Here is a 24,196-nt window from a genome sequence, read left to right as displayed (position 1 = left end):
AGCATGTATCTTCTACAAGCATGAATATTGAGTTATTTTAGCATGAATCACTGCAGTTTAATTACTCTGGAACTCTGCTGCCTTTTTCAGCTTGTTAGGGTGATTTGGAGGTAGAAGGGATCTCTTATTAGCCAGTAAGAACTTTCATATCATCTCTAAAATAACCCATAAGGTTGAATATCATTGCTTGGAGTGTGAGCTGGTTGTCTTTCTCAGGGAAAAGAAAATTTAAATATCTCTAACAAGACATCCAAAGCAAAATCCTGAATGTGGATTTTGTGAGTATTGTCTTTTTTGTGGAATGTTGTAAAATGTGTAACATCCCTGATATTTGTAAAGGGCTTTACTGGACATAGTCAAGTAGAGCTCTTCTTGTTAGCCTTATTTCTCTAGAATAGGAAAATACGTATTTGATTTTCTTCTCTGAATCTGAATCTATTAGTGACTTTTAACTATCAGCTATTAAGAGAAAGAACTAGATTCATTCTCTTAAAAACTATAAATTGAGTTTAAATAGTTTGCATCAGTTTTTTTTTTCCTTTAAAAAAATCAGTTTTACTCTGTGAAGTCTTCCCCTTTTTCATAATCTTTTGCTCTTTAGAATTAAGACAAGAACTCAATGTATTTTTCAGTATGCTGTTGTCCTCCTTTCTTCATAACACTCCTTTTCTCCTTTTCAAACATGTCCCTCATCTTTATAAGCTTGGGTTATCTCTTCCACTTTCACCTCATGTACAAAATACTAGATATATGAAGTGCAGCTTTTCTGACCAGATAGAATAAGTAGATAAAGGCAACTGCATCTTAGTTGCAGAAGTATTTTTCACCCCGGAAGTTAGATACAAGTATACATTTTCTTTCCTCCCTAGATGGACCTCCAGTTGTAGCTCATTATGATATGTCTGACACCAACTCTGACCCAGAAGTGGTAAATGTGGACAATTTATTGGCGGCTGCAGTAGTTCAAGAGCACAGTAATTCTGTAGGAGGCCAGGACACAGGAGCTACCTGGAGGACCAGCGGGCTTCTAGAGGAGCTGAATGCGGAGGCAGGTTGGTCTCCCTCCCCTCCCCCTCTCTAATGGTGTACTGTGCATGTGTCCCAGCAGCTGTTTTCCTTGTAGAGACCCTGCCGCTGAGAGCAGGCCAACTAGACATCTGGCATTAGATGACTGTGACTGTCCAGGGTGCCATTTATAACTGAAAAGGAGATGTGGGTGGCATGTCATTCATCTTACCTAATGTGAAGGAAGCAAAAATGAGAAATAATGGTAGGCATTGGTAGATTGCAGTAGACCTATTTCTTGGGATAAAAATGCTTCACATATGTTAAAAACCACCCAGAAGGCCTTAATACTCCGCCCCACCCCTCTTCTCCAGAGGCTTCCTTCACTTATTCTGTACCTGACCTTACCTTGCAGTTTGGGGAGGGAGCTGATTAATCTGGCCCCTAGGGGCTTCTGCGCAGGGCTGTACTGTTTTTTCTGCTCTGGGTGTTCCCGTCTCTGTCACTTCCTATACGGTAGCTCTCAAGTTCATCTCTTCCAACCCTTTTCTTTCAGTTTCTGCTTCTGGTATCTCAGGAAAATCTCCCTCCCTGTCTTGCATAATTTATCTGGGCTCTGTGATGATTCTGAAGAGTGATACTTACTCACTAAAAAAAAAAAAGTATTTCTTTTGAAAACATTGCCCACTGCCTCCAAATCTCCATAATTGTGTTCCTCAACACTTTTTCAGCATTCTTTCTCACTTAAACCTTTTTCTTAAAGTCCTAGTACTTAAGTTTGAGAAGAGAGGGGGAGGGGATTGAGAGACTACTTTTAGTGTGTATTTTTTTACATTAGTATTACAGAAGGGTTATAGTTTCCTAGTTAAATTATAAATTGCATTGGCTTTATGAGCTACTCTTATAATTTAATCACTACCTAAAATACTATGTTTATAGGTTTTGTAAAAATAATAATGGGTTTAGAACTTTTTACATTGAAATTGCTAAGAAATAGAAAAGGAGACAGAGCTCCACAGATCATTGCCCTTAATTCTTCCATAATGTTTGATTGGAACAAAATAAAAGACTCTTACTTGTTGAGTTTCTGCTTAATTGATTGTAGTTAATTTTGGAGCAGGACCTGACTTTAGTTTTTTAAATATGTTTTAACTGCTAACTGCCTATTTGACCTTGGTCAAGGTGTTTCTCCTCTGGACTTCAATTTTTATATGTATAAGTACTTGCTTTGCCCAACAAGGATCTTTTTTTTTTTTTTTTTAAGATTTTATTTATTTATTTGGCAGAGATCACAAGTAGGCAGAGAGGCAGGCAGAGAGAGGGGAGGAAGCAGGCTCTCTGCAGAGCAGAGAGCCCTTAATCGGGGCTTGATCCCAGGACCCTGGGATCATGACCTGAGCAGAAGACAGAGGCTTTAACCCACTGAGCCACCCAGGCACCCCCCCAACAGGGATCTTTTAAGGATTTATTAATATGTATAAGTACTTTTAAAAATTAGGCAGTAATATTTTATATCAAAGGAGAGTAGTTTGACCACATTTTGTGCAATGTGTATTTCTAAGTTACACGATTTGTTCTATACACTGGGTAGGTTATCTTCATTTTCTTCCTGTTGACTAGTGATGCATTCTACTTCACTTTTATTTCCCTGTTTTTTAGTCTTGCTGTTAAATGTAGATCACTGTGTAGTAAAGTCTTGGGGGTAAACATGAATGATTACTTTTTGTTTTGTTTTTCATATGAAGAATTTTAATATTAGTTTGAGCCATATGAAATTGTTAATATTTGACTTTTTGACCTATAACAAACCCAGCAGTTTCAGATAATTCAACCTAATAGTGCAGAGTTATGGGGTTTTAAAGTATCCTTAAAGTTACCAGTGTTGGGGGTAGTATCACATTTTAAGACTCAAGTAATTGTTAGCTTGATTGTTCAAAACACCACTAGCCTTTGTGTACTTAATTCTATTTTTGATTTTTTTTTTTAATTTCAGTCACACAAATTTTTAAAGAATATATTACTCAGTTACCTTCTTAAGAACCACCATTCTTAAGAAATGAAACATTACAAAATATGTAAGGAAAACACCCATGGCTTCAACTCTGTTCCCCTTTTCTCCTCTTCATTCCAAAGCTGTCTTGAATTGGGTATTTGATGTTTGGTATTCCTGTGTGTTTTTTTATATTTTTACTGCATTTGTTATGTACCTGTAAACAAGCATGTTTTAATACTAATTGATATTATATTGAAGGTAATGATTTGTAACTGCTTTTTTCAATACCTTGTGTTTTGTTCTTGTTAAGTGTAGCTCTAGTTCATTCATTTTTCACTGCTATTTAGTATTCACTGTATGACTATATTGCAGTTGATCTACTCATTTTCTTTATTAGACATTTAGGATGCTATTCCAGATGATGCCACCATTAACATTTATTGTACATGTCTCTTGGTACATGTATGTGATTAATTTCTCTAGGATATAATATAGAGAGAACATGTGTGTGTATTGGGTTATGTATTGTGTGTAGATTTTCAAATATCCTCACTGTTCAACATATCCTCAACACAGTTTCTTATGAAGCCATATATTGGCTCAAAGTCTTTTTTTCTAAATCTGACAGGGCAGGTATATGAGTAATAAAACTTAATACACTCTGGTCTTGATTTAATTGTCTTAGTGGGAGCCCATCTCACAAATTTTGAATATACTTCAGTGCCACAAAATGTTAACAGAATTCATGCTTGCTTGCCAGTTTATAGTTTAGAGATTTGAACTATTAGCATCAATGAGATGGTCATTCTTACAGTTTGCGTTTAAGATACATTTTTTAAAAGATTTATTTTATTTTTCAGATTTTATTTATTTCAGGGGGAGAGAGGAGGAGAGGAGGAGAGAATGAGTCGGGGGAGCGGCAGAGGGAGAAGGAGAGGCAGGCTCCCCACTGAGCAGGGAGCCTCATGTGTTTGGATTAGGACCTGAGCCGAAGGCAGATGTTTAACTGACTGAGCCACCCAAGCGCCCCTTAAGATAACTTGTTCTAAAGGTTGATCTTGAGTTGTTCTACTCTCTCTCCCAACAAAATAAGAACCCAGTCGCTGAACAGACTATTCAGGGGTTAATCAAGAGCAGCATTTCAGACCGGATGTGCAGCTCCACTCCATTTAGGGTGCTGTAAGTATTCTTTGGAGATAGAGTACCTTGCCTGTTATTCCAGGCAATTAGACAATGAAATTTTTTTTTTTTTTAAGATCTTATTTATTTGAGAGAGAAAGAGAGAATGAGCAGGGTAAATGGGGGTGGGAGAGAGAAAAGCAGACCCCTAGCTGAGCAGGGATCTTTTTTTTTTTTTTTTTTAAGATTTTATTTATTTATTTGACAGATAGAGATCACAAGTAGGCAGAGAGAGAAAGGAGGAAGCAGGCTTCCTGCCAAGCAGAGAGCCCGATGCGAGGCTCGATCCCAGGATCCTGGGACCCTGGGACCATGACCTGAGCTGAAGGCAGAGGCTTTAATCCACTGAGCCACCCAGGCGTCCCTGAGCAGGGATCTTGATGTGGGGCTCTATACTAGGATGCTGGGATCATGACCTGAACCAAAGGCTGACGTTTAACCCACTAGCCACCCAGGTGCCCTAAATGATGTTTGTTTATGGAAAAGAGTTTTTACACTTCAGTTTTAGTTTTAACCAAGGAAAAGAATTGAAATTGGAAAGCGACTGGTCAGCAAAAGACTTAAGCTTTCCATTTTAACTCTTGCCATGTGTTTACCTCTCCCCCCCCCCTTTTTTTTAAGATTTTATTTATTTATTTAACAGAGAGGGAGACAGCATAAGTGGTGGGGGTGGTAGGGGGTCAGGGGCGGGGACCAGCAGAGGGAGAGGGAGAAGCAGGCTTTCCACTAAGCAGGGAGCCTGATGCAGGCAGGGTTGATCCTAGGACCCTGGGATCCTGATCTGAAGGCAGATGCTTAACTGCTGAGCCATCCAGGTGCCTCTGCTTTTCCTTTCTTGATGCTAGGATTGAACAGTGTGGTAGATGGTAGCCTGCTGCCAACAAATCCTGGTTTGAGCCAGCAGCCACTTACATACTGTCTGAACTCTGTAAATTACATGAAGCCTCAGTTTTTCCTATCTGCAAACCAGAGTAAAACTAGTATCCATCCCAAAAGGTTGTTCTTCCCGTTAGGTGAAATAATGTCTATACTGTACAGAATACAGCACAAAGTAAGACCTCAGGAATGCTGGCCAGCGTTATGTTAATGTATTTATGCTGAAGTGGGCTGAGTAAGGAAGTGATTAATGGACCTAATCAGTGAATTTCTGATTTACTCTTCTGTCCTGGAATGAGTTGCTCTCACCATAGGAATTTCCTGTACTTGGCCTGAGCATAAGAATTACCTAGGGTGCTTATAAAAATTCGGAATCCTAAATTTCTCCCTGGGGATTCTGTAAGTAGATGTGGCATGGGGTCTGAAAAATCTGTTTTTAGTAATCACCCCCGGGTAATTCTTGTGTTGGACATCTTGAGGAAACTGTATCAGTAGATAGGATTATGACTTAATTTTTACTTATTGCTAGTCGTAGCTCACTGTAGGATTCTGTAAGTAGATGTGGCATGGGGTCTGAAAAATCTGCTTTTAGTAATCACCCCCGGGTAATTCTTGTGTTGGACATCTTGAGGAAACTGTATCAGTAGATAGGATTATGACTTAATTTTTACTTATTGCTAGTTGTAGCTCACTGTAAACATAAATGTGGATGAGGCTAAGACAAGCAGGAATCTGAAGTACTTTTGGTAAGGAAGGCTTATAATTGTGGTAAACTAAATTTATTTATAGTGTCTCTCCACCACTCCAGGAAATTAAAACTTATGAGAAACACGTTTTTTCCATCAGCCTTCTTGTCAAGAAGGTAGCCTGTGAGCATGTTCCCATCCTTAAAATAGGGGTGATGATCTTGATTTGTCCAGAACGCTAGTTATAGGGCAGAGAAACAAATCTTGGTTTTCCTGTTCTTCGCCTAGGGCTTTTTATAATCAGACCAGAATGGCCATGTTTCTATTAATAGCACTTTGAAGTCTGTATCAGTTCTGTGAGGGAGATCAAATGTGGTCAGGTTTTGCTTGTTTTTACCTGATTCTTATGAACTGTAAGATTTTTAGTTTTCTGACCTTCCCTTCCCCTCCTTTGTAAAGTTGTTTTTCACATTCTTACTGAAAAAACTAAATACAAGGTCATAATTCACTTGTTTTCAAGCTAAATGAATAATGAATTGAGATGTTACACTTTTTTATACCTAAAACATTGCTGACATCCTATATGTAATAATTTCCTTTAATGTGGTGCAAATCGGCTTTGGACTAGTTCTTACCCAGTAGATTTATGATTTAAAAAGTAGCTACATTATTTCTTTTGAAGACAAAAAGAAAATGTGCCATGATAATTTAGTTTACTTTTTTATGCTCTTTTCTTTCTGACTTGTGTATTGAAAAGGTGTTCAGTGGGAGGACAAAAATTTAGAATGTTCTTAGAGAGTGAAAGAAGTTATCTTTCCAAAGAGCTACACAGAGACAGCCAGCTGCCCCAATAGTTAAATATAAGTCCTCTGATTTATTTTCAGTTTACTATATGGTAATTGTGGTATTTACACTTTTTCTGCAGGGCTTATTCTTGCCCTGGAACAGGAAAGATTATTGCCACTGACAGTATTTGAAAACTCCAGAGCATCTTTGAGACTCAGTTTTGTGTATGCTTTGGCCATTGCTGTGTCACTGGATTCCTGTGAGGTCATGGGTTGGAGGGATGACAGTGGAGGATGGCACAAAGGCCAGAGAATGTGAAGCTGTGCACAGGAGCTCCCGAAGGAGTGTATGACATACTGAAAGGGTTATCTTTTTTTTTTTTTTTTTAAGATTTTATTTGTTTATTTGACAGACAGAGATCACAAGTAGGCAGAGAGGCAGGCAGAGAGAGAGAGAGGAGAAAGCAGGTTCCCTGCTGAGCAGAGAGCCCGATGCTCGATCCCAGGACTCTGGGATCATGACCTGAGCCGAAGGCAGAGGCTTTAACCCACTGAGCCACCCAGGCGCCCCCTGAAAGGGTTATCTTGAGAGAAAAGGACTAATTGCTCGGGCTCTGAAATAGACTGAAGAGGGAATATGTTCCTGGCTCATGGAGAAAGACTTGGTGTCTCTTAGAGAACATGGCGTCCCATAAAATTGGTGGGGTTGTAGCTGACTTGTTATCTGAGTGGCACATTTTATCCGATGGCTCTGACAAGAAATTTGGCAAAACTCTCACAACCAATGGTCTAGAGTTAACATTCACCAGGAAATTTGTCTTTAGCCCCCATCACTTAACCTCAGTGTCCCTTATTTCATTTTATACTGATTTTTAGACTAAAGAGTAAAGACACTGGCTACATGAGCAAACCCTGATTTTAAGTGAGCAGTTTTAGAACATCACACAAGTTCTGTAAATGCCAGCAGTGTGGGATTACAATTTTTATGGTCCAAATCGTGCTACCAAAATGGTTTGAATTGATGTAATAATGTGAAGGTGGTATGTAAATTATTAGTGTCTGGATCCATAATGGATGACTAAAGTTAGAAGAATCATAAATATTGATGGTAGTTACCTTATTTTTCTTAAGATGCAATAGTAACATTGTGAGCAAAAGTAGCATAGTAACTTTTTATTTCTTCCTCTTTATTATTTTTTTCTTCTTCCCCTTTCTTTAAACAAAGAAAGGCAAAGTGATATTTCCAGATCTGAAATGAGATTCTGTAGGTGACAGGGTCAGGATGATAGGATGTAGGGTGACAGGATCAGTGAAGATTGGTTATTCAGAAATACTGTTGACTGAGAACATTTCATAAGTTGGAATTATAAATTAGAACTGCAGGCTGCCCTCAAAAAAATAAAAAAAATTAGAACTGTGGAGATAGAATGGAGATAGAACTGGGCACAGAGATACTAAGAGCTAATGGTGTTATAGTCTTGTCATGTTTTCCTAATTACTGTTTAAAAGATACGAGAAATCAAGGAGGAATAGTTTAGTTATAGCAACCATGATTCCTACAATCTGCCCTTTTAGTTTGGTTTAATTCCGTTATCTTGTGTATTTTTAGGATGGTAAGGGCTGAGCCCCTTGCTATGAGTCTCCTACAGGGAGTGTTAAGTGCCTCTTGAGGCTCAGCTCCTTAGGGAGTATTTATGTCCGCATAAATAACGAGCACTCGTAGAGTAATAAGGAATCATGGTAGCAGGACTTGAAGGAGAGAAACTAAGCCCAGTGCCAGGAATGTTCCATGGAGGGGTGAAACTGTCCCGTCGTTAGTACTTGGAAGCTCTCTAGAAGGGGGGCGGCTGCTGCTGGTGTGCCTGAGGACGGAGGGCCATATTTGTAAGTGATTCTGGTACCCCAACTGAGGTTTAGGAGCAGCTTCCGAGGACTGCAGGGTAGATGGCATTTTCCGGAGATTCAGGTTTCCACAGGGAGGTGAAAAGTTCAGTGCAGTTTTCCGTGGATCTGACATTCCAGAGGGCAGTGGAAAAGTTGTAGGAAGGTAAGAAGTGGGTGGCTAGAGCAGAGGAGAGTAACAGTGGAGCGGAGGACGAGACAGGAGAGCAGTGGCTGGGTCCCAGAGGCTTGTGTTTGTGGGTGGCCAGGAGGGTGGAATTACAGTGTTTTACTTCTCATAATGATTGGTTTTCCTCCTACCTGTTCCTATTGCTTTCTCCTTTCCACAGGAGCTCCTGTACACTCTCATGCTGTCGCTTCCCTTACACTGTTCTTCTGCCTCACTGACCGTCACCCGGCCCTTTGGCAGCCCCTGCGGGTGTCTCTTCCCTGCTCCAGCTTGTTCACGTCCAGCTCTCCTGGGCCATATCCCCAGCTCCTGTGGAGCGGGCTTTCCTGTTGGACCCCGCTGGCAAAGTCTGGTCCCTGGGCGCACACTTGGAACCTGGATCACTCTGCTTAGCATAGCTGGAGAAAATCAAATTCCGCTAGGCAGAATTGAGGGCTGACATAGCCTCCTGATCTGCAGCCTCGCCCGGCTCTCAGTGCTGCCCAGCAGATCCTCTCCTTCCTTAGGCAGTTCTGTCTTCATAGTGGCCGCTTCACGTTTCTGAACCCCCACCCCGCGCCCCACCACACCTGTGCACTGCACGTGGCCTTGCCGCATTCTTCGCAGATGAGCATCGCCTCAGCCTCCTGCCATCGCGCCTGTTTCTTCTCTGCCTTTTTTCCAGATATGGCTGGGTCTCTCCCATCTTTTAAAGTTCTTCATACACACACCTCTCTCCCTCAAGCCCATTTTCCTTTCTCAGTACTGTCGTATTGCCTTTTTCTTCATGGCCAAACTGTTTAAAATGTGTCTGTACTTTGTTCCCTGCCCGTATTCTTCAGCTTGCTTTGCTGCGTTGGCTTTGGCCCTGTCACTCCTCTGAGGCTCTTCTTGCCAAGGCATCTGTGCCGTCATCTTACTGCTGATCCCAGTGGACCGTATCTAGTTCCGCTCCTCATCGGACCTCTCTGATAGGCACTGATAAGCACTTCTTCCTAGAAATGCTCATTCCCTGGTGTCCTGGCTTCATATTTTAAGATTCTCTTCCTACCTCTTACTTGGTGAGCTCCCCTTCATCTGCCCATCCTTAATTAAAAACTGGCATTCGTCAGGCTTCTCTTCTAGGCCCCCTTCGCTCCTCTGCTGCCTTTTACCTTCCCACCTACTGCCGAGGACTCTGTTTCCTCCCTAGACCTCTGACCTGAGCTTTAGAACAGTACCCCCAGCTACTTGTTGGACATGTGAGAGGCCCGCCATGGTCATGTCCTGAGCAACCACCCTCGTCTGTTCCTTGGTGCTCTGAAGGGTGCTGTGACTCTATCCAGTTACCTAAAGCAGAAACCTAGCTATTATTTTTTTTTTACTAAATTTGTTGATTTGCCTGATTCCCAGCATTACTAGCCCTTCTGTATATATTCGTATACGGAGTATCCCCCCTCTTTTGTTCCTTTACTAGTTCAGCCGTAGTCATTTCTTACCCAGAAAACTATAGCAGTCTAACTGGTTTTCTTGCCTCTCATATTCCCTTCCCTGATAGTAGTTCCATTTGTATACTCCAAAAGGAAATTTTTTATAATGGAAAACCAGATCATGTCACTGTTTAAATTCTCCAGTGGTTTCCTACCTCTCAAAGTCAAGTCCAGACTCTTTACCATCTGAGTTCTGCTGACTTTGTCAGTTTTATTACCCATTACTGTTTTTACTACATTACGCCACATTTCACTGAACTTTTATACCCTACAGGGCAACACAGTGTTCTTATTGCTACTTCCCTCACCTGTGCCTACTCTTCCCTAAGACCTCTGCATCCTTAATTATTCCCAAGTCTGGGAAATTTCCCTTTTCTGTGTCTTTAAACACACACCTTCTATAACAGCAGTTTTTTAAAAAAAAAAGATTTTATTTATTTATTTGAGACAGAGAACGTGAGAAAGAGCATGAGCAGAGGGAGGGACAGAGGGAAAGAGAGAGAGAGAAGCAGGCTCCCCACTGAGCAGGAAGTCTGATATGGGACTTGATCCCAGGACTCTCAGGATCATGACCCGAGCCAAAGGCAGCTGTTTAACCGACTGAGCCACCCAGGTGTCCCTATAACAGAGCAATTTTCAAGCCATAGTATAATGGACTGCTTTTTATAATCCCTGAATGTATCGTGAGCTCATTGAGGGTAGATATTATATATGTCCTGTCTTTGTTCTCTGTAATATTCCTAGCACCTAGTGCATAGCCTCTCATAAACAAGTACTTATTTATTTAGGAACAAATAGATGAGGTAAATTGTTATAGTTGCACAAAGCAAGGCTGCTCAAAGGATTGAATATGGACAAGTTGAAGGTTTGAAAAAAGACTATCAATTTATAGTCCTTCCTAGCACTGCAGTAGGAACAGTGTGTGTGATAATAGTTGTAACTTCAACATTGAACTAGAAATTGGACAAAGCACTTGGCCACAGGCAAGGTATTGGGGTCAGAGCAAGAACCTGAGTTTACCAAATCAAGACTTAACTATACATACTCCTCATTTAAGCAAGCACCCGAGATTTAACAAAACTAGGTTTTGTCTGGTGAATGCCTCCTTTCATATGCTTGTAGGATTCAAAGTTATTTACCCACTGCCAATTTTTAGAATCCTATTTCTGCTGTTCTTTAATACAGAAAGTTAAGCCCTTGCAGACTGTAATATAATCTCGATCTCCAGTTATATCTGGAAGCCATTTTAAGCTTTGTGGTCTTCTGTTTTCTCATATGCATCATAGTCAACTAAAGAAAAAAATTAAAGAATTGTTAAAAAAAAAAAAAAAGACCCACAGTTGCATTCAAACTTGATTGCTTTTTACCAGCTTTCACCCAGCACCAAAGTATTTTGATAGTGTCCTGTGTGACACTTTGTGTGTTATCCATATACTTCTTCAAGTTTCTGTGGTAGTCACTGTCTTTGGACATCATTGCGTTTGCTTATTTAAAGTTTTTTCCCTTAGGCTAAATTCTCAGAGATGGGACTACAGGGTCAGAGGGTATAAAAATTAGAAGTCTTTTGCTTTGGGACTGTGTAACTTTCCAAAAGGGTTATACTAAAAGTTCGCAGGAATATGAAAGTACAAGGTTTCTGAGTGACAAACATTGGAGTGAGTGATGTGAAGGGGTGAGGGAGGGGGAAGGGAGAGTTGTATGTGTAAAATCTTACTGATTGTGGTTTAGTTTATATGAGGTGTCACCAAGGATTTTTTTTTTTTAAATGTGGAGACATAATGTGTCAGATGACAATATATTTAAATAAAAATACCCTCTAATTGAATAATTGAAAATTTGTACCTGTTGCAACTTCCTAGATATTCTAAATTTCATAAAAGCCAGAATAGTTAAGAGCTGGGTACATAGGCTGAATTATTTTAACTCTTGTTAGAATTGTTTATATTGCTGTGTACTTTGCTGCTGTGCTGTTAGCCTTTACTGAGAGAGAGTTCCTTGAAGCTCATGTTTTTGGTGAGTTGGAGAGTGTGTTTTACTGCACCATGTAATAGATGCTTTGTGAAGCCCCTGGTGAAAAAGTTCTTACATGCCCCAGTGCCACAAATTGTTGTGTTTTTCCCAGAGTATGTGGTTTCTTTCTGTCTAATAAGAACTGTCAGCAACGTGCAGGTTCTGTTTCAGTTGCTCAAAGCAAAAACTGTGATCTGCCTCTAGTCTTTCCTTTTAGATGTGGTTTTGAGTTTAGATTTTGTCAACTCTATATTCCTTTTGAGAAAGACTGTTAAAATTTTGTTAAAATTTAAAGAAAATTGTTAAATCCTTCATAAAGCATTCTAGTACAAATATGATATTAATGAGAATTTCTGTTATTTATTCCATTTATGCCTTCGAACACTTCTGGTTTAGAATTTTGTTCTATTAAAATTCACCGTTAAGCGGTAGAGAACCCCATTGCCCTCTAGGTGGTGACAAACCTGTTACACAGGTCATTTAAAAGCAGAAGTTAAATGCAAAAAGCATTGTGGAATAAAATATAATAGAGTATTATCACGGTTTATATATACCTATTTACTAAAGTACTCGAAGTTTTTTTTTTTTTTTTTTTTCTTCCTGAGGAATAGAGAGCAAGAGACTTGACAGTTTTGCTCTGGTGAGCTCTCTCGTACAGCAATTCTGTTTCTGTGATTAAACCTTGATGGGAAATCTGTCAGTGAGTTGTTTATGCTGCTTGTGAGAAGTCAAACTGTAGAGCTTATTTTTTCCCCCTTCTCTCTCAGGTCATTTGGATCCAGGATTCCTAGCAAGTGACAAGACCTCAGCTGGCAATGCACCTCTCAATGAAGAAATTAATATTGCCTCTTCAGATAGTGAAGTGGAGATTGTGGGAGTTCAGGAACATGCAAGGTAGGATATTAAGTGGAGCATTCTGATATTTTATTCATTTATTTATTTTTTAAAAAGATTTTATTTATTTATCTAACAGAGAGATAGCATGAGTAGGCAGAGGGAGAGAGAGAAGTAGGCTCTGCTGAGCAGGGAGCCTGATGTGGGGCTCAATCCCAGGACCCTGGGATCGTGACCTGAGCCAAAGGCAGACGCCTAACTGAGCCACCCAGGCACCCTGCATTCTGATTTTTTTTTTTTTTAAGATTTTATTTATTTATTTGACAGAGAGATCCCAAGTAGGCAGAGAGGGAGGGGGAAGCAGGCTCCCTGCTGAACAAAGATGACCTCCCCTCCCCCGATGCAGGGCTCGATCCGAGGACTCAGATCATGACCTGAGCCAAAGGCAGAGGCTTAACCCACTAAGCCACCCAGGCATCCCGCATTCTGGTATTTTAAATGTAAATTTGATTTTAACCTGAAGCCAAGTGAGAAGAAAATGGTAGTCCTCATGGCATGGCTGGCATGAACGGTGGGAACTATCTCTCAGCTTCCTTTGGCTTAAAAAATGCCTTTTGATTAGACATGATATGAGCTTCAGTATGTGTTGCATATTGTTTCATCAAGAACTTCTCAACCATATAGGTATGTGAACTAGAACTAATTTTCCTCTTTATTTTTAGCAAATGTCTAGATAGCTTGACAGATTTTTCTCTTATGGCATAAGTATCACCCTACTTTCTCCTCTACCATTCATATTTTCTTGCCGTTCACTTTATCTGGAAATATATTGGGAGCAAGCAATTGGGAAATATACATCAGACATCATACCTCTATTGCTTGTTTCCTAAAGCAACTCTCCTTGTCTTTTATTTTAAAACTTGAGTTACTTCAATTTGTTCCTAATGTAATAGATTTCTAGTGATGTTCATGTGACTCAAGCAGTCCTGTTTTAGTATTAAAAAAAGCCAGAAGACATCAATTTTGTGTAGCATTATGAAAATTTTTGAAATTTATCATTCTTCATGAGCAAACGGTAGCCCATGGGTTAAATCTGTTCAGCTGCCTGTTTTTATATGGACCTTGAGCTAAGACTGGTTTACATTTATAAATGGTTAAGGGTCAGAGGAGGGGGGATCAAAAGAAGAATAATGTTTTGTGACATGTGGAAATTATATGAAAAGAAATTCAATTAAAATACATTTATCCATAAATAAAATTTTATAGGAGTGGAACCATATTGTTCATGTGCATATTGTCTGTGCAGTGACCGTGTCGGTAAGTTTCAGCAGCTGCCTTAGAGCCCTCAAAGCCCAAGATATTTACCACCTACTCCTTCGTAGGGAAAATGTACTGACTCTTCCTTTAAGATACTGTTCCTGAGAATTAGTTATAGCTCTCTCAGAGGTACCCCTGAGGAACATTTAACACACATATGCATAAAGAACAAAAATTTAGACTTTAAAAAATGTGTGTTCTATATTAGCAAACAGTTTTTCTCTTGGCCCACAAGAGTTAAATTATGATTTCCTGATTGCCCCAAGTAGGTATTGACAGAATATCTATGTTACCTGGCTTTTATTTTACTTATTTTTCTTTTTAAAGATTTTATTTATTTATTTGACAGAGATCACAAGTAGGCAGAGAGGCAGGCAGAAAGAGAGAGAGAGGAGGAAACAGGCTACCAGCTGAGCAGGGAGCCCAATACGGGCTCGATCCCAGGACCCTGGGATCATGACCTCAACTGAAGGCAGAGGCTTTAACTCACTGAGCCACCCAGGTGCCCCATTACCTGGCTTTTAGATCTGATTTTACTCTTTGGTTAGAAATAGAACATTTGCCAGGATTTATTCTGTCATGTATATAAAAGGCAAACTTAGGAGTGGAGAATGTAGGCAAAATACATATGTGTGTAAATTGAGGCTACATTTGTCTTCATGAGAACTAATCCTAATTTCCTTTCCTTTCTTTTTTTCTTTCTTTTTTTTAAAGATCTCATCTATTTATCTGAGAACGAGACAGAGATAGGGAGAGAGAGCAGGAGCAGGGTGGAGAGGAGAAGCAGACTCCTCACTGAGCAGGGACCCCGATGTGGGGCTCCATCCCAGGACCCTGGGATCACGACCTGAGCCAAAGGCGATGCTCGACTGACTGAGCCACCCAGGCGCCCCGATCCTAGTTTCTGAGAGCATTTTTCAGGTCATACCTGTTGGGACGTTAAGGATGTAGAGTTAAGTCATTGTTTAGCATGTCTTCTCCCCAAAAATGGCCAGTTCTCAGATGTTATCAGACCTAAACGCTTCCTCTTCTGTCCTGTGTTTATGCCGTAAGTATGTCTGCATGGCTGCTTCCTTTTTCCTTTCCTGTTTTTAATGGTTGTTTCCCATGTTCTGGTGGGAAAGAGTTTTCATTCTTTAGTCTTTCCTTAATCTCCTTCTTTTTCCTTTTTTTCTTTGCCTTAATCAGAACTTTTTCCTGTTCTCTTTTTTCACCTGTTCCCTGCATGCTGACTTATCCCTCAGATGACAGGGTAGAGCTTTTGATTTTTTTCCTTTACTTTAGTATGTATTTGCCATTATTTATTTCACCGTTGTTCCTTAAAATACAGAAGATTATCCTTTTAAATCCCTACTATAAATCTTGCTTGCCTATTAACAAATTGATAGAGGTAAATTATTTTCAGTTTTGCCAGGAACACATTATCTATTCACCAACTTCCTCTTGAGTTACATTTCATGTTTTAATTCACTGTTAGTCATGTGTTCCTACTGAAGTAGCAAAGAACAGGTAATAACCTGTGTTGCTTACCTGATCTCTTTGTCCCTGAGACATATTACTTGGCCCCGTTCTCTGTTAACTTCTATCACATCTCCCTTCTTTACTGTTTACTTCTGCCTACAAGTGTTACAAAGTGAGCCACCTTTCTTCTTGGCTTCTTTGTTCAACTTTTCTTCCATCATAAACTCTTTAGCTTCTTTTTTTCTACCAGTATTTTGGTATTTGGAGTTAAAATTATCCTTATATTTCCGTTTAAACTTGGAAATTTAAATAGTAAGTTCTTACCCACCACACACACACACACACACACACACACACACTCACTCACCCCCACATGTTAGTACACTGGTCTCCATACTTAATATGTCTTTTATCCATATTGTCATTTTATTCTATAGACTTGTCTGTTCCACCCTTGAACTAAGTCAAGTGACTGCCTACATTGTAAATAACATGCCATAATGTTACTTTCAAGGAGTTTTTCCTTGCAGGCTCTGAATCATCAGTATGTGTTTTATTCTGATCCTTTGGGTTGAATCCGGTGGAAATGCTCTCTTAAAAGTGACAAACTGATTATGAAATCTCAGTGATGGTGAATACTGCTCATCTGATAGAATGTCCAGTTGGCAAGTTTTGTTGGAGTATTTTGAACTGACTCCTGTGTCATTCTGAGGGGTCCTTTATTTTGCTTTTTCTGCCTAGGACTGAATAGAGTCTCGCTGGCTCTTCTGTGTCTTTCTGAACATTTTTCCAGTACTTTTTTTTAGAGGAAGCCTGACAATCTTTCAAACATTTGAAATTAAAAATCCGAGAAGCAGGTGTGGGGAGAAGCTTTCTTGTTGGCTGCTTCGGAGTTACCGCTTTGGTTCCTGTATCTCATCCGCAATTTATTTCTTTTACAGGTCTAGGGTTGCAGTTATGAAGTATTGATGGGCTTCTGGCAGGGTTATCGCTTGGAAAAAAGGTTTTAGGTTTTGATCCACATCTTTTCTGATTTGATTTGCATGCATAGATGTTTTGTTTAGATTTAGTTGTCCCTTTCTTATTTTTTCTTTTGACATTCTACCTTGCTGTGGGCTTTCTGAGAGTTTTGAAAAACTCAGACTCAGTTCTTGAGTTATTCTCTTTGGGATTGTGGTTGCTCTGACTTGAGTTGCGTTGCCATTTTTCCATATTGGAAGCATTTTGTTTCACATGGACTCAGTAGTTCTACTTACGATGTGTCTTTTTTTTTTAAACAGTTTTTCTTTTCTTGCACGTTAATATCTTTCCCGGCTCTTTAAATGTAGATTTTGAAATGTTCTTTTAGTTTTTGTGTTTCTTCTAGTCATAGACTAGAAAGCATGCCTTCTGAACTAATGGTTTGAATGCATCTTTTATGGCTGTCTTGTGTTGCTGTGATTAACTCCTATTGTTACCTAAATGTTATCATTTCTAAATGTTAATTTTGGGACAGTCCATTTTTACAAGATGTTCTTTGCCAATGAGATAGAGACTTTTCCAGCACTCTAGTTCCTCTGGTCCTTTAATTTTGTCAGAAGTTTTAACTTCTGGCCCTCTTCCAGTATTTTTCTTTGTCCTTGGTCCTTTTTCCTTTTCTTCTACTAGCCTCATTGGTAATTGCCCTAAGAAGTTGAGTGCATGTAGAACAGACCTCTCTGTTATGGAACTGTTGAACAGTTTCTTTGGTACCTGTCCTATGAAGCTTTGGGGAATAATCAAACCCTTAACTCATTTCACTGTAGTCTTTGGTCCTGTGGTCATTTGTCTTAATGTTGGTTCATCCTTCCCTCAACAGAAGAACTGATGCTAGAAGCCTTCTGCATTTAAGACTGACTGCTTCCTAGAACCAGTTGCAAATGTTAACCTTAAAAAAACAAGGGAGCTGTACAGATAGGCATTTCCCTGAAGCCAAGGATTCATTTCATCTTCAGTTAGGAAAAATAAGTAGGAATGTTATCTAAGAGGTCACGTTCATGCTTTGTAAATGAGAGCAAAAATGATTAATGTTTAATGTTGTTTTCTTAGGATAGTAGGTTAACTGTATCAAAAGCTGACCATCAGAGCCTGCCCTCTTTCTGTGTTTTTTCTTTTCCACTGTGAAGTCTCTCCTTTATTGGTTTCAGTATATGAAGAGCAGGAAATTATTCTGTCAAAACTTATTATTTATAAACTAGGTTTTTTTGGGGGGGGGAGTCCTAAGCATTTTCTTGGATATAGTACTCAAAGTATGACTTTAGGTTATGTTTTGTGCCTGTTGCCCATCATAAACAGATCGAATGGCTTTGTGAAAGCATAGCCTGTATCCGCACTAGAATTGGATTGGAACAGTTAAAAAACAGCTGTGTGTGTTTCCACGTCAGGTCTTTCATCGTACAGAAAAGGGGTTTGTGGTAATCCATGAAGCTGTATTTTATGTTTGTAGCTTTACCAGAAATTTGAGCCTCTTACATCCTTCTCTATAGGGCATCTCTATAGGGCTGATAACAATTGTACTGGTGCCTTTTCCTCCTGAATTTTTTTCCCTCCCTATCTGGTATAAGTTGATCTATAACGTATACCATCTTATAAAACAGTGGGAAGGTTTCTCCAGCACTCTTTTGTTTATCAGCTTGAGTCTTTTTGCCCTGTACTTAAAAAGGATGTGGTAAAAGCCTTGTTCAGGCCTCATCCATCTCTTAGCTACCATTTTGTTCAAGATGATTGAGGTCATTAAATCACAGATTTCTTGAATGTTTTACTGGCTTATAACACACACAGGGAAGTCGTAAGTGTACACTTTAGTTTTTGCAAACTGCCTACACTGGTAACTAGTGCTCTGATCAAGGAACAGAAGTCCCTCCTGTGCCATCTTCCATTTACAACCGCACTAGAATTGGATTGGAGCAGTTAAAAAAACAGGCTACCTGTTTTGCCTCCCTGTGACCACTAGCCTGACTTCTAAAAGGAGAGTTTTGCCTATATTATTCAAAATCTTAAAGTCAACACTAACCTTAGAAGTTGTCTTAGAGTACTCTTTAATATTCCTGACAGATAGCCTAGCACTTGCTTGAACATTTAAAAGGCAGTTTATACCATTTGGTAACCGAAGCTGTACTTGTGGTGTAGTAATTATCATCTAAAACTTCCCTCCAGGGGCACCTGGATGGCTCAGTGGTTTAAAGCCTCTGCCTTCAGCTCAGGTCATGATCTCAGGGTCCTGGGATCGAGCCCCGCATTGGGCTCTCTGCTCAGCGGGGAGCCCATTTCCCTTCCTCTCTCTTTGCCTACTTGTGATCTCTGTCTGTCGAATAAAAAACAAAACAAAACTAAAACTTCCCTCCATAAACTGATTAATGGTTGGTAGGTTGTTCTCAAGATCTCTGCACACGGTGGAGTAGCCACCTTCTCCCATGGTGAGTCTCCATTCTTTGGGAATTGACCTTCCATTGCAGCTAAATAGGAGCCCAGAAAGCTTTTGACAGAAGATGGGATCATCACATAATCCAGAGAATCTAAAATTTTGAAATGGGAGAAACAGACTGAGAGGGTTGAGGCTTGATTCAAATGAATGAGACTAATTATTCCATCATCCTTAGGTTCTTTGAGGTGCTTGAGTGTCTTTCCATCAAATTTGCTTTTTTGCTTAAAGTAGTCCGAGTTGGAGCGCCTGGGTGGTTCAGTGGGTTAAAGCCTTTGCCTTCGGCTCAGGTCATGATCTCAGGGTCCTGGGATCGAGCCCCGAATCGGGCTCTCTGCTCAGCAGGGAGACTGCTTCTCCCTCTCCCTCTGCCTGCCTCTCCACCTACTTGTGATCTCTCTCTCTTTGTCAAATAAATACAAAAATTAAAAAATAAATAAAGTATTCCGAGTTGGTTTCCAGTAACTGGAATCATTTGTAACATAACTACAGAAGCAATCTAATTCAGATAGTTGAAGAAGTGCCTCACCTCCTTATTCTCCTCTCTGTGTCCATCATTCCGCAGTGCTATATATTGTCTTTACACCTCTCACTCTCCTCCTCTTGAGTGTATTCTAGAATCTGCTTTGCTGTTTATTGAGTGATTCCCAGGGGCCATGCTCCTTACAATCAGATGGAGTATACTGCGTTAGGTGCAGTCTGAGGAAGGCGTACTTAATGGAAAATGAACTCCCTGATGGAGACCTTTTTTTGGGTTCGGTGCTTAACTTGCTTAAGACCCTGGGCAGTTGTCTTTTGTCTTTGGTTTTCTCTTCAGTAAAATGAACAGTATGGATCCAGTCCCTTTTATTTTATTTTTTAAGGATTTATTTATTTATTTTAGTGAGAGAATGCACTGAAGAGAGCAAAAGTAAGCATGGGGTGGGAAAGGCAGAGGGAGAGAGAAACTCTCAAGCGGACTTCTCTCTGAAATGGGAGCCCAACCCTGGGCTCAGTTTCACAACCTTGAGATCATGCCCTGAGCTGAAACCAAGAGTCAGACGCTTAACCGACTGAGCCACCCCGGAGCCCCTGGATCAGATCCTTTTTAAGCTACTCCCTTGTACGATTACTTAGGGAGCAGTGCAGAGTAACAGTTGGGACTAAATAACTCTTTTTTATTTGGAGATATTTCTGGGAATTCTGCCAAAGATTACACTGATTCTCTCTGTAGCCATTCATTCTCTGAATTCTGCTAAGTTCTAGCCTCCTTTGATTAGTACTTATACAGATGAGCTTTTGAATTTTTGAAGAACTTTTGTATTTTTAAATTGTTAATCTGGGCCTATTTTTGCACTCTGCTTTGAACTCACTGTGTTTGCCTTACCTAATTTAATACACACATTTGTAAAGCAACAACCCGATGTGAAAAGCCAGGACTCAGGATCAGACCTGGCTTGAAGCTCCGTGGCCCACCACTTTCAAGCACTGTGACCCTGGGCAAATCATGTAATCACTATAATCCTCAGTTTCCCTTTTGGTTGAGTGTGGGTAGTAACTTCGGCATTTGTTGGGATTGTCTAATGAGGTGAGACTGCTTAAGAAACTCAGTAAGCTAGTGCCATCAGTCATCAGAACCATTTCTGTAAATGCTGAATGGACTCCTTCAGCTGACATTTTCTGTGATTACAAGATCACTTCATCTGAGTATACTTAATGGATCGGACAGATCTGGATTAGCCTTTGGACTTTATGTCTCACATTTTAGTGCTTTTCACTCACTAATCTTTGAAAACATAGTAACCCAGAGGTTAATAACTACTTAGCCCGTTCTGTACAGATAATGGGCTTCTGATATGGTAACAAATCTGCGTTCTGCCCCTTGCTCTGGCCCTGGGGGATCTGTTTTTTGGCACCTCTCTTGGTAAGGGAGTAATTTTCAGGCTGCTTTTGTAGGAGCAGGGAGTCTTTGCAGGATCTTAAGAGTCCTTCAGCAGTTTTGCAACTAAATCTTGCCCATTGTTACCCTAATGTTCTTTTGCGTCTGGTAGTGTAGGTAGCAGTGGGTCAAAGCTGGAATTCTCCAGTGATCCAGCACCACTCATTGTACGCAGCCTGTTAGAGCAGCTACTCAAGACCCACTATAATAGTTTATGTGACTAGAATCCTGCCAGCTGCCACTTTCACATAGGATCTGGTCAGTTATTTAGGAGTGAAGACAAAAGTAGCAGCGAAAGCCTGAGCGGCCTACCTTCCTCTCATCCGAATCCAGAATCACTTAGTGATTCATCGGGAGGCTCACAGTTCTATCATTTGATTGGAGTGTGGAATTCATGATGTCATTGTTTCAGAAGCAGTTTCCTTCCGTTGAACTCTTGGTGAGATTTATCACCAAGGCAGTTCTGTCCCTCTGATAAAATACTTCTAGAGGACTTCAACCGAGCACTTCGGCCTTGATACTTTCCCTCAACGAAAACACATAGGCAGTTCAGATGCAGGAGTCAGGTGTTCTGTTGTGACCTTCGGGATAAGGGAAATTGATCTTTATGCATGACCTAGTACTTACAGACTTCCAGAAATCCAGTCTGTAAAGGGGTATTACCGCTACTGTCTTGGAAGGTATTATTCCCAGTGTGGCACAGAACTTATTTGGTAGAATAGCTTGTACCTGTATTTCCTACTGTTTTCATTTGGTTAGACTAAGGTTGTTTAGGTATTTTAATCTTGCTCTGGATTTATATTCTGCCCTGTCCTGAAGACCCCAGCAGTTTAATTGTGTTGAGAGAAACATTATGTTGTCTGTCCATTTCAGTAACAAATCTAGACCTAACTCAGGAGTTTCTGAGATAAGACTCTTGTCTGTTTTAAGGCTAAATTGAGAGAGGAGGGAGACACTAGAGGGGGGAAGAAGAGAGAGATATTGTCTGTGAGTTTCATGAGCTCATGCAGTAGGCTTATGTTTGTGAAAGTATCAATCAGTGCTGCTAGAGCCATATTCCCTTCTATTTTTCCTGTGGTGGGATTAACCATGCTTATGCTTTTCATCTCAATTGCAGGTGTGTTCATCCTCGAGGAGGTGTGATTCAGAGTGTCTCCTCATGGAAGCACGGTTCTGGCACGCAGTATGTCAGCACCCGGCAAACACAGTCATGGACTGCTGTGACTCCCCAGCAGACTTGGGCTTCACCTGCGGAAGTTGTTGATCTTACCTTGGATGAGGATAGCAGACGTAAATACCTACTGTAATACAATGTCACTGTGTTTCCTCTGCACTGTTCCCTTCTACTTCCTCCTCCTCCTCTTTGTGACATGGAAGTTCATTGTCATAGCTTCAGCCTCAGAAGCTGTTTGTGGCATTTGTATAATCGAAACTCATGGAAAATTGCCCCCCCCACACCTTTTTTTTTTTTTTAAATTAAAAGAAGTCACTTAGGAAAATAACCTAGCACAGAGAAAAGAATTTTTTCTTTCCCTCAGTAGGAATATGAGAATGATGAATTTATTAGACAGCTTCATTTTACTTGGTGACTTTTGATCTTAGGAAACTCTTCCTCCTAGAATAATATTTTAATTACTAAGTGAAATGGATTTCAGTTTTTGAATCTTGTATTTATTTTTCTGTGTAATAAAATTAATATCTAGACTTGACCACTGTCAGCCCACCCATTGGCACTCCTACCTTAGGGCATTTGCACACATTTAGTCAGGTCCTTCTTGGCACCTAGTAGGGCATGTGCATTTGAAAACCTGTCCTTAAAAATAGAAGACAGAAGTATTACTTTTCTTTTAGCTTAAGTCTTCTGCCTTCTTTCCTGACTTTGCTCCTGGCTGACTTCCCACAACACAAATAATTGATATGGCCCTTTGTGTTTATAAATACTGCTAAGGTGACTTAGTTGGTCTCCTTGTTGCAATAATTCATAACTCTTTGGAAAATGTCTGCTTTTGGGGCAGAGGCATTTCAGATAGATACCCACCATGAGGTTTTCTGGGCATGCGAGGAGAGTATTGAGAGATCAGTAGGAAAATCTCTCTCCATCAGCTTTTTTTCCCTGGTTTGTTCAAATAATGGGAGAACACAGAAACCTACTACTTAGGTAGAATATGAAAAGTTGTGTTCACCTCTAAGACTGTGGGCACTTATAAGTCTGAGAAGACTGTGCCTTCTTTCACAGCTGGTCTCTCCAGAGAGGAGGTACAACAATTGTTTAACACTTGAGCTGAAATAGACCTGATGCTGTATTTGGGTATTTTTCTCCTCTACCATCTAAAAGTGGAAAAATCAAACTTTACCGTAAGAAACCAGATGCAAAGCACATAAATGACACTGTAGGTTTTACAGTCTCTAACTAAGCAAAGGGTAGTAGGAGCTTCAGGGAATTTAGGAAATGCCAGTGTTGGAGTTCTGTGGCATTAGTTACTACCTTTTTTCCTATAACATGTTGTAGTTACTAGTGAATTCTTTTACAAGCAATACCTAGTTAGAACACTATGTACTGTGCACAGGGAGGAGTGAAGTACTTTTGGCTTAGAAGACCTCATCTTTTGTTTTTCCGTGGTTTTTGTTTGCTTTTTTTGTTTGTTTCCATATTTGCCATATAACATTGCTGTAGCCCTTTGCTTCCCTCCACAAATGCCTTAGTGGCCCTTCCTTATAAGAGCATGAGAACTACCAATTCAGATGTCTTTCAGTGGACACACATGTCCCAATGTCTGTCCTGCATAAGGCACTATGCAGGGTAGGTACGGTGGGGCCACCAAGACAAATGGGGACACCCCTGTGTGCGCATGTCTGCCTGGCTCCACCTGCCTGGCCTCCTCCTCCTCTTCTTCCTCTTCTTCTTCTTCTTTTAAAGACTCATTTAGTCCTTTATCCTTCTTCTGCTGCTTTAGTTCGTCCATGTACCTTTTCCATGGGAGTGGATGGAAACATGTGTTCTTTGATCTTCTCTGATAACATCTCATTTGATCTGGCCTCTGTTATTCATCAACTTTTTATTTTCCCGTCAATCTACTTTTAATAGACCAGGCTTTTAAAAGATCATGAACCTCCAGTTTTAGCACCTCATATATCAAGTCTCTCACGTGGCCACAATTCTAGACAAAAACCAAA

The 24,196-nt window shown here is 40.2% G+C and overlaps 1 protein-coding gene across 6 annotated transcripts in view; it reads left to right on the top strand.

Annotated features, from left to right (window-relative positions):
• CUNH18orf25 (chromosome unknown C18orf25 homolog) overlaps positions 1-23,360 on the top strand; it is an 82,845-nt gene extending 59,485 nt beyond the window's left edge. For 4 of the 6 annotated variants that reach the window (XM_032859479.1, XM_032859478.1, XM_032859481.1 and 1 more), the window contains exons 3-5: positions 870-1,052; positions 12,821-12,947; positions 22,140-23,360. In XM_032859479.1, the coding sequence (XP_032715370.1) occupies positions 870-1,052; positions 12,821-12,947; positions 22,140-22,329 (500 nt within the window). In that variant the 3' untranslated portion in view covers positions 22,330-23,360. Of the gene's footprint in view, positions 1-869; positions 1,053-12,820; positions 12,948-16,606; positions 16,906-22,139 lie in introns of those variants that run through there. The other 2 variants (XM_032859483.1, XM_032859484.1) reach the window with 2 other exon arrangements.
• Positions 23,361-24,196: the final 836 nt, after the last annotated feature.

The sequence above is a fragment of the Lontra canadensis genome, unplaced genomic scaffold (assembly GCF_010015895.1).
Source record: "Lontra canadensis isolate GAN:19392208 unplaced genomic scaffold, GSC_riverotter_1.0 scaffold17, whole genome shotgun sequence".
In the NCBI taxonomy this organism is placed as follows: Eukaryota; Metazoa; Chordata; class Mammalia; order Carnivora; family Mustelidae; genus Lontra; species Lontra canadensis.
Note: the sequence above shows the minus strand (reverse complement) of the source record. Positions and strands in the feature narration are given on the sequence as shown.